We start from the raw sequence: 11,346 nt of genomic DNA, 5'->3' as shown, positions 1-11,346 counted from the left end.
TTTCCCCTTTTACTTCTGTTAACCAAACACAAACAACATGTGACAGCAGATTTGAAATCCTATGAACAACGTATCACAGCCTCTTAAAAAACAGGAATACGGAGATGTATCATAGGCAATAAGACATGAAGACACAAAATGTGAACCTTTTTCTCAGCCAAAATGTGAAGGCTTGCAAGATGTGTTTTTTCCACGTGAGATTAAAAATATGGAGCATATTGAAAACAGTATTTAGCTGGTTTGCACATGGCATGAGTTTGGCCCTCAGTATGTTTTTCTCCTGAATTTATGGTCAACAAAGTAACTGAAGTGTAGGCCTAAAACTGCATCACAAAGAAAAAAATCTCAGTAACAAAAAAATCAGTGATTTGTGATGTCCTGCACTTTTAGAGTAAAATGATTTGTAGTCTCTTCTATGTCCAATGTTTAAGGGGGATTTTTTCTTTTTACTTGGGTTACTAAAATTTATTTACTGCTGCACCTTCCACCCCACTTACGATGATGCCTTTTTCACATTTAGGATTTAATCCCTACCAAAACTTCACTATCGTGACCCACGTCACACACACAGCTGACTGTGTGGCGACTCAGTAACTGTGACCTTCAGTTGGGGTTTTAACTTGTCTGTGGAAATAACCTTGCAGAAACCCGTACGTCCTCAGAGGAACTGTGCCACACAGATCTGCACAGGTGGAGATCATGGACTGCTCCCTTCCCTTAGCCAGAAGCTATATTTTTCCATTCTCCCTGCAGCAAGGATTGAGAATTCAAGGTCTGGAGACCTTGGCTCATATCCACAGTGCTTAGCAAACCAAGTACATCTCAGCAAAAGGTATGTTTGCAGAATGTAACTTTTAACCTCGTACTCTTTGTGTATTGTACGGAGAGGAGCTGAACAGTTTTATTCTTTTTTTGGTTACGCATTCTTTGCTAGTGTTTGGTCAGTTAATAAATATTTGCTGAATTCCAGTGTGCAGAGTATTTTTACAAATGCCCAGAATATTTCTTAGATTATTTTGGAAGTCCTTGCCAAATGATAAGATAATGATAAGAAAACAAGCAGAACACCCACCCAAGGTACAGATATCTTGGGTGTTTTATCAGGATTTCGGTTTGTGACACAGTCCTAGTGCTGTTATACAACATATCTCACGTCCAGGTCTCAACTCTGATATGCCTCCCGTGTGTCCACGTGAGTAACCAAACTGTATCAGCAGCTCCTTCTCAAAATGCTGGCAAATTCCTGTGGATCAACCCTGTGATTTCTGTCACAAAGAGACGTTTCTCTGTCTCACAGCTAAAAGCTGTGAAGTGGAAGACAGAGGTAAGAAAGGTGCGGGAGCCAGGAGGAATGTCTTAACCCATCATCTCATTCACTTGTTTTGTCAAGTATATGGATCTATAAACACATTTTTCTTCTCTTCTAGTTTAATCATTCACACAGAGTTGGATTCACCCGAATCAGTCACCCTAGCCTCCCGACAGTACGATCAGCAGAGATCCAGACAGCAGCAGGCAGGGAAATGAAAACTGCAGCTCAGTAGGCATCTAAAACAGGTCAGGTGGCTCATGCCCATATTGTGCCTATTTCTCACCAGTGCTTTTGGAGATAGTCCTGGGGGTCACTGGTTTACATCACGATACCTACCCCATAGATAACTCTGACTAGATTAGATGGATCCTGCCTGAGATTCACAGAAGAAACCAAGCTTCCTACAGCAGGAAGCCACCTGAGCAGAATTGCTGTTGCCAAAGCTAGTTGACAATGTTAGAAGGTTTTGATTTTGGATGACCACTTATTAGACATGTGAAAGACCTTTAGTCAGAGATTGTGGATGCTCACTACTGTCCAGTGCCTTCATAGGTATTGGTACATCAAGTAAACAGATTGTGTTACAAACATCTCTCAGTAAGCAACACATGCACCAGCTGCAAAAATGAAATGTGTTGCATCTGAACCCATTAGCCTTGTTGCATCTCAGGCAATTAGTCTCCATAAAAGAATGAGGGTTCATAAGTTCAGCTTCAGAGCCGTATTCATGTCACACTGCTGCTTTCAGATTTATTATCCCCAAGCATCTGAATCTAGTCTTTGCACAGGACCACCTCATCTCTATCTGTCTACAGCCAACTCATTATATTTGATTTTTTTCATAAATGGTCTCAGGTTTCTCAAATGGCCCTTGAAAATTGAAGCACCCAGATACATGAGTTCCTGTAAGACATTTTAATCTGTGCAAACCACAGATGTGCTATGAAAAGCATGCTGTGAATAGCCTATAATGTGTACAGCTCCATGGAAACCACACACCCGCTGAAACTCACCTTGAAGCCGAGAGCCAGAGATCAAAGAAATAAGGCTCTAGGTTGAGGGTCTTGCAAACGTCTCAATGCTATCTTTCTTATGAATAGCTAAGAGTTGTGCCTTTGAACATAACTTCCATGAAGTGTCATCTGTTACAGTTTAGCATAATTCCTTCAAGCAAAAGAAAAAAACCAAACACACAACAGCAGATGAAACATGAAATCTTAGACTACTGATAAATATTTGTCTTAGAAAAAAAAAGTTATTTTACATACTTGAGGGGGGGTTTCTTTTAAAAATCTGAGCTCATTTCCAAATTGATACAGTCAGCAACTATTGCTAATGAGGGGCATCACAAAAATAGATTGCTTTTCACTGTAACAACAATTCCTCCCCACCCTGGTTAAAATGACAAATAAAATACCTGATTGAAAATGCCCTTTTTCATTCTCTAGTTTTATAAACAAAGCTGCTAAGGAGAAACTGCTTCCTTATTTCAGAGCTAAAGTTGGATTTATTATCTTTTAGCCAATGAAAACAAATAAATGAAGAATGCTAGTATATAAAGTGTTCTTAATGGGAAGAATTTTCCTTAGGTTGTGCAGCAGACGGCTGTGGATCGTATGGACATCCAGGAGCAATCATTTCCTTTCCATGAAGAAACTTCTATGTTTCCTACAGGAACTTACTGATGAAAGAAAAATAAAATAATGCACATTGGTCATAAAGGCTTTGGTGCTTGATTCTTCAGTTTTATGTTTCTACAAATATGAACTGAAGAGGCAAGTTATTACAGGACAAAATTTGGTGTGGGTTAACTTTTTAGCATCTCCTCAATAATAACTGCCCACGTAGCAGGTATGGTCAGTGGGAAATAATTCAGGGCAGTTTCCATAGTAAACTTATCCCGGGACAGGAAAATGATAGTTACTGAAATGATGTAAACCCGTATTTTCTATCATATTACATTTTTATAATCATACCCTAAATTGTGTAGGCACTTTAAAGAACTATTTTACACCTTCAAAAAATTGGTACCTGCATTTTCAAAAACACCACAGTGATTTGAGGTCCTCCCCATTTAATGGAGCTCCCAACCACCACCAGAAGATCAGGTCCTGTTTCAGCAACGTGATCTTTCGAGCCCCTAAGCCACCTTTCAGTCCTGCAGAACTTGGCTGGTGGCTGTGTCATTTTTCCAAGCTCTTCAGCTTTCCTCTGATTGCTGAAGTGACCATTTCCTGTCATTTCAGATTAGCCCATTAGATACGTTTGGGATAAAACCAGAAGTAAATCTGCCTCAGAAAAGCGAAGGCTTGAAAACAACAGATTTAAGCTGGCATTTTTGCTTTATCTGGGAACAAAACACATAGCGACAGCAGAGATTCATTCATGATAGTCAGTCATATCTCAGTTTTCCCAGATTTGACCAGCGTGAGGGCAGTTACACAGGAAAAACAAACACCAGCAGGTTCGTCAGATTAAGTCTGAATTTTACCCACAATGATAACTTTTTCACAAGTGTTTGCTGCTATAATAATAAAACACTTTTTCTGCCTTACAGTAGACCTGTGGATGCCCCAAAAACCTACTCAGTGTAGGCACACACCCATCCCACCCAGACTCCCAACAAAACCGCACCGTGACTGCTTCTGCTCTGGTTTTGATCAGGGTGATGCGACTCTCATCAGACTAAACAAGGACAAGTAACAGAGATCTTTGCAGTTTTTACTGACATTTGGGTGGGTTTCAAACAGAGCATGGCGGACGTGTGTACATGGAGTCAGAGAGTACCTCATGCTTTAAACTAGCTTCAGACTCGTTGGTTTAAGCATCTGCAGCTGCCTAGGTGCAACACCACTGAGGTCAGCATGGGCAACTTTATCCCACTCCGACTGTGCTATGGTTCCTCTCACTAAAGAGGCGGCCTAAATTCTCATTATTATTCCAATGACTTGATGAGGCCCATGAAACATTTATAATCTAGTCTCCCAGATTAAACCCCATTAGCAAATGAATTATTAAAAAAATGAGAAGGAAATCTGGGCTTTTACTATTACCGTTGCTTTAAATGTTTTATTGGTATGGGACATTCTGTACAAGACAAAGTTAAATATACATTTTGTACAAAGGTGATATGTACGACACCTTACCAAAATAGTTCCTCTACTTACATATTCATCTACGTACACAACATGCCGTGTCTGTTGTTAGCTAAGGGATCAGTTATCAGCAGAAGGTATATTTTTTAATGCCACAGAAGAAAAGAGAGTGAAATTAAGACATCATGCAGACTAAGTGCCAATGTCACCAGCGTCTTTTAATGCTCAATTATTAAATGGTTGCTGTTTTGTTCATTTCAGGAAGTCACATTCATTGAGCAATGAAAAAAAATACAAGAAACAATGAAGAGGAAAACATAATTTAAAAAAAAAAAAAAAGACGCATGCCGCTCGAACAGGATATAATTCTACACAGATTTGTGCAAAGGTTTTTGCATTGCCATATAACATTTTGCATTGCCCTGTCTGATTGACTCAAAAAGTCCTGTAAAGTCTTAAGGGAAATAACTTCTGGCACTTTATATTGAATAAAAATATGCAAGTCTTCTTCTTGATGCAGATAGGGATTGAGGTATTGCTCTGGCATTTTTCTAGAGAAGAACTAGATCTAAATTAATGTTTTACTTTCTTCAGGAACATTTTTCTTCCTTACGGAAGGATGCCCTAGCAAATCTCAAAAGCCACCTCTCTCACCTAGTAAGGACACTGGCACTGAACCCTGGTGAAGGAAGGTACTGCTTTTAGGCTCCAGGAGTAAGGATGGTGGAAGGGGCTTAGCAATGCTGAGGTTCTCAGTGCTCCAGCTTGGTGGAAATACCCTATACAGGTGGTGGCTTGGTGAAGTTGTCCAAATGCTTTATTTCTGCTGTTGTGAGCAAGAGCACAGGTGAATGTACAGTTAGTTCATCTTAAACAGATGACAGGTGGACTTTGCACAACAAAGATAGGTGGACAAAATGACAGATAACAGGTGAGAAAAATCTGTCTCACTGAGGTTCTGCTGTCATAGAAATTAAGTTTGAACAAAAATATTCTCCATAACCAGTGATGACGGAGCCTCAAAGTTATTTGCAGCCAAAAAAAATCTTCAGAAAAAGGGTCAGACTTCAGGGCCTCTCCTCATCTTCATTTAACTTCCAAGATAAACCATAAAATACAATCTATTTCCAAGCCCTGATCACTAATCTATACTCTTATACCCTGAAAAATCCTGGCATCCCCATGGGTGAAATCCACTTGAGGTAGTCCTCTCGATCTCCCTTTGTACTCATCATCCCACAATCTGGAGCACAGTTCTTCTCATCCTAAATATACATCACACCATGGTACCTCCCCTCCTCTGAACAGAGAACAGCTCCTCTGAGCACATCTGCACTGTCAACATCCATACTTCAGTCAGATGAAATCTGGCCTGTCACAAGGCAGCTCCCTCCTTCCCCAGATAAACACTTATCTCTGCTGCTCTTCTATCAGGAGGTGGAAGTTACAATCTCCAAACTGTCATACTTTAAAGCACTGCTTTAGAGTAAATGATGTAGGTTTACTAGACTAGAAAATCCAGAAAGGAATTTTTTGTTAAACTTGGTTCCAAAAATCTTCCATCATTTTTCATCTCTACACTATTTTCTGTCCAAATGATTCTGTAAAAAATCTTATTTTATGTTACAGATGCCCTGTGAGGCAGGTGGGAAAACTGTATCTGCTTCATGAAACAAAGTGTCAACTATAGTTCATAGAAATGTCAAGAGGAACAAAGTCTGGGGTCTGGGATCTGGGATCTTTGACTGTTTGGGATGTCCCACGCCCAGAAACACTGCAGCTCCCACTGAGGCAAGCTCTTCCTGGGAAACTGGAGTGCCTGAAGTATGGATGATAAGTGTATCCTAAAGGCAGTGTTGAGTCCACCTATAGCTGACAGTACAAACATATCCCTAGATACACAAAGGTGCAAGGGTTTGCCAAAAGCCGTGTAACATTCCTGTAGTAGAGCCAGGAATGAGCTCAGATCTGATGCTGCCTGTGCCTCAGAGGCTGAATGGGAGATCTGAATCTCACAAAGTTTAAAGAAGTTTGCCTATCTGATGTAAACCAAACAAATTACATCACACTGAATTAAATAAAATTAAAATGACTGAAACTCTGAGGTGCTTTACTGCATATAGATAGTTTGATGTGGGAAGCAAAGGGGGAGACATGTTCATCAGAGACTATCTAAACCTTTCTGGTACTCCATTATGGCTTAAATTCAGGTTGGTTTACAAATCTAGCTCAAATGCTAATTCCCAGAGATCTATATTTGCATAGCCACTTTGGTATCTCCATACTACACACCACAGGACACTGATTTTTTTCTTGGAAACTGATTTTAGAAAGAGCAACTAGTTTATCAGGACTCAGAGGATTTTGCATACTGACTAGGAAGAAGGTGTTAAGATAAATATCAGCAAGTAAAAGTTCTTTATTAAACTTTCATGAAATATTCACTCTCAAGAGAGAGGAATACTTCTAGAAACACCATTTATCTGCCTTTTTTCAAAGGCATTTTTTTGAACCTTCAGTAACTTGTTCCAATTTTGGTTAAGTGTTGCCAAAATATGTCAGTTAAAGAATTCATTTCAGAATACAAACTGCTGTTTCAGTACTTCATGATACATCTCCACAGTACATTATTTCAGTACATATATTTTATTTCATCATGAAAATCAGTATCTATCACAGATAGGGATCATTTAAATTTTAAACCTAACAGCTTTTCTGCTTTCTTGAAATTATGAAGAAGTAAACCACAGATCTGATCTATCATTTTGGTGTAAATAAACCCTAGTGTGTAAGTAGTTACAATGGCATAAGTGCAAAGATACTGATAGAGCTACCTCTCATCCAGAAAGGAAAATGAACATCAGTGTGAGGCACGGTTACACAGCAATTGCACCCAGTATAAGGAACATACTAGTGTTGTTATTCTGGTAACACAAAACCACAATGCTTGCTGTAAATTTTGTGACACAGCAATAACTTCATCTAGGTCAGGCTCTCTGAAAATTCCATATGGTTACCAATCTGTTTAGTGCAAAACAAGACTTACTAATATCAGGTAAAGAAGTGAATATGTATTTCTTGGATGATATTTTTTACTTGCACTGGAGTTTTGTACGGGAAGAACTAGGCAGTACAGAGAAGGCATGTACAGTGACAGAAATCATCTGTTCACCATCTTTCATCAGATGCTTGCAAACAATTGCAGGATACAGAGTGGATCCAGAAAGAGACCTCAAGGGGACATTGACGACTTCACTGCTTCATCTGTAACCTTGATTTGGTGGTGGAAAATCAGTCTGCTCTCAGAAGCTGTATGTTAAAGGCAGTGACAAGGAATTTACGTAAGTGTTGTTTATATTATAAGCAAAATATCTGAAGCACGAGGTGATTGAGGTGAAACTCTTCCAGCCTGTAAACCATGTCATTCTTCCTCATCGTAAACTTCACAATTCTTGTTCTATTTCCTGTATTGGTGGGAATAGGAATGTGCTAATTCAGTCATTTCCTTTTTGTCTTTACAAATAAAATGCAGGTCAGCTCGGTCACAAGATCGGTTCTGTGCCATTCCAGTCTATAACAGCTCCTTGCCACCTAGAAATGAAAGCAATCATTTCACATCCATCAGTTAACCAGGTCATTGGAGAGGCAACCCAATACCCCTCAACCATCCAATGAACCTTAAAGAGATTAGGATGGACTCATTTGGGATAATTAATCACATCTTCTCAAAGGGAAATAACAGAAGTGAGGTACTTGTGCTCCCTAATTTTAGGTGCCACGTTTGGAGGTCAGCCTCCTTACCCTTCCTCTACTCTCTTCTAGGCAAGAGAGAGTCCCCAGCAGCAGCTGATTCAGAACAAGTACTTATGTGTTGCAGAGGCCGTAAGGAATCCCCAAGATGGGTACAAGAATTAACCCTATATAACCAGAATGCTCAGTCTCAGCTGTTACTAGGCAATTTGCACACTCCTATACAGGCAGGCTTCCGATTAGGAACTCTGTGTCTCTCAGACCCTGAGACCAGATCATTTCATTTAGCAGCTATCTTTGCTACTGACTGTGATTTCTTTGAGGTATTGGCTCATTTTAATGGCAATGTTTTGCTTTTCCTATGCTGAGGCTTTGCTTTTTTTCTGCCCTCATGCCTTCTTCAGAAAAACACTAAAGATATATACCGCGAACAATGTTCCACACACGTGTGCACAAGCCCCACGTTTTTAGTTCCTGTCTCTGTACTGGCTGCTACTCCAGGAATGTGACCAACACTGAATACAAAGAAGCTATCAGTCCTGCATTTGTTGCCAAATGTGTCTTCAAATCATGGCAGAAGACAAAGATCTGAACAAAGACTTGGTGAAAGCAGGGTGATGCTCTCCAGTGACCTCACTGTGCTGAACTGAGTCAACTTACTGTACAGCCAGTCATTCGCTGCATGAATTGCACCCTTGTCTGTGGCATTTCTCATGTTCGCAAGTTCATGGGCTACATCTTCTGAGAACTAAACTGGTGCATTCCCAGCATCAAGTATTTATATCTGTTTTGAAAATCTGTCTCAGAGTACATGTGCAACAGTAGTAAGACACTGGGGGGGGGGGGGGGGGGGGGGGGAGACAACAGTGAGTTGCCAGACTGCCACATTCTTTCTGTCACTGGAGAAAGAATGTGTCAGCAAGGGTATGGCAGCTCAGTCCCTTCCCTGACTAAAATCAGTTAAGTGTAAAACTAAACCAAAGGCTGAATTTATGCTGTATTCACTGCAAAGTATCAAAGAAAGTGACCATCTGAGGGCTGTTGTGAATTTTTCCTTTCCTTTTTTTTTTATTTTGCTGAGAAAATAAAAATTAAAAAAATTCAGACAGACTAAGTCCTCATCCCAGGACTTGGTAAGAATACATAGCAGTGATGCCCCACATCTGAAGCTAAAAGCAGAATATGTTCTAGTTGGGTATATTCAACTTAGTCTGGCATTTGCCTGTGGTGAGAACTGTCCCTGCCAGTTTTCCACCCCCAGAAGAACCAAATGTAAGTGGGGAGTAGAACAACACTTTCTGTCCCCATTGGATTTTTCAGGTAATGGCATCAAATCATCCCTTATCTTGTGTACAACCTTTCCAAGGCACCACCTTCCATCTTATAAGGGTAATTAAAGATCTTAAGCAGAAAACGATATATTGAAGCAGGACTCAGGGTAACTTTCATAACAAGCCTTACTGTCTTTGTTTATTTTCAAACCATATCTGCTGAGCCATTTGTAGACCAAAAAGCAGTCTTTGGATGTTTGCTCCTATGGAGCAAAAAAAGTTTGTTTTTTTTTTTAAAAAAAGTTCATAACTTTTTTCACCTACTGAATCTTCACAAGAAAAGGTGTCAAATAGTGAGGAGCATCACTCACAGGTGCTGAACATGTCTTTTATTTACAGACCAAAAGAAAACCGTCCAGGCAATGCAGCATGATCATTTCCTCAAACTATCCTGCCACAATGTAATTCAAATGGAAGCTGATTTTTCATTTATTTCAAAAAATTTCATTTTTTTTCATATTTCAATTTCATATTTGAAATATTTCATATTTCAAAAAATAACTGCTGATTCAGTTATAATTTATCAGATTAGCAAAATGAAAACTACATTTGACCCATCTGGTTCAACTACAACCTTACCCAAGGGTCCTGGAGTTAATGGGAACCCAAGAGGAACTGGTTCAGGCACTGAAGAATGATCAGTCTGGAATAACATTTAGAGACTCTCTCTTGTATTAATAATTTGGTATTGTTTTAGAGGACACCAACAATTTGGGACGAAATGCCCATGCTCTCCTCTTATCCACTAAATTTCCACCGGATGTGTCACTTCAAAGCCAAACAGATAAACTAATATATCATGCAGCCTCACCACCACAGAGGAAAGCTGATGCTAGAGGGTTAAGAAAATATACCACTGAATTCAGATTATAATATCAGATCAAAGGTTTATTCCCCTCAGGCAGGGCTAACAGATGTTATTTCCGCCAGTGCAGGGAGATGCCAAGGATCGTGATTGTGATAGAAGAATATTCATAGAAGAATGGGATAAGATGTCTGCATGGCATCTCCCAAACAACCCAGGGATGTACATTCCAGACATCCCTTGGTCAGAATCTCACTGCTTCTACAGACGTCTAGGGCTGAAAGCCAGAATAAAAGCGCATGTACTTGTACTGACTCTTGTGCTGGGAGCCGGCAGGTTAAAGTGATACCTGTGGGTGACTAGCCATGCCAGCCATCTGAAATGTTATCTGTTTTAAACTCAGATCTTGCTTATCTAACATTTTATAGAATAAGAACTAAAAACATGAGCCTCCTCCTCCTGCAGAAGGAAAACAGCCCTTCCCTGATAATAATAATAACAATGAAAAAAACTAAATACAGAAACAGTCTATTAAATATGCAGTTTTCCCTTTGGGAGGGATAAGAGAACAAACAGCAGACAGATGTTAGGCATATAACTCAAAGCATTACAGGATGATGGTGTTCAGGTATTGGGGTAAACAATGGCTAAGGCTTTTCATGGATTAAAACAGAACTGGGTCATGTGAATGAGAAGGAAAAACCCCAGTAAACATTTGGAAACAACAGTGAGTCTTCTCAGTTTCGATTGTTCAGACTAGGAAATTATCGATACTGCCTGAGAAATTTTCCTGCATTTTTTGATGAGAAATCATCAAAATAAGTTCATTGATAAGAAGATTCAACATGAATGCTTGGTCAAAATAAGTAATGGATCTTTGCTTGCTGTACTTAAAATTAAGTTGAGGAGTGTTTTCCATAATTGTATGATAGAAAACATTTCTTTCTTATCTCCCAATTTGTTAAAATATTGGTTAGTTTGGTTTGTTTTTACTTTTCCTTATGTGCTGCTTCATAATTGGAAGAAAAAGTTCTTAGAACAAAAAGGAAAAAT

At 39.5% G+C, this 11,346-nt stretch overlaps 1 protein-coding gene across 1 annotated transcript in view; it reads right to left on the bottom strand.

The window, feature by feature from the left end:
- Window positions 1–4,367: 4,367 nt before the first annotated feature.
- MINDY4 (MINDY lysine 48 deubiquitinase 4) overlaps window positions 4,368–11,346 on the bottom strand; it is an 82,418-nt gene continuing 75,439 nt past the window's right edge. Inside the window, exon 18 of the mRNA XM_040592964.1 lies at window positions 4,368–7,998. Coding sequence (XP_040448898.1) covers window positions 7,950–7,998 — 49 coding nt within the window. The 3' untranslated portion in view covers window positions 4,368–7,949. The remainder of the gene's footprint in view (window positions 7,999–11,346) is intronic.

This window comes from Falco naumanni, chromosome 4, assembly GCF_017639655.2.
Source record: "Falco naumanni isolate bFalNau1 chromosome 4, bFalNau1.pat, whole genome shotgun sequence".
In the NCBI taxonomy this organism is placed as follows: domain Eukaryota; kingdom Metazoa; phylum Chordata; class Aves; order Falconiformes; family Falconidae; genus Falco; species Falco naumanni.
This window is presented reverse-complemented; position numbering and strand designations above follow the sequence as displayed.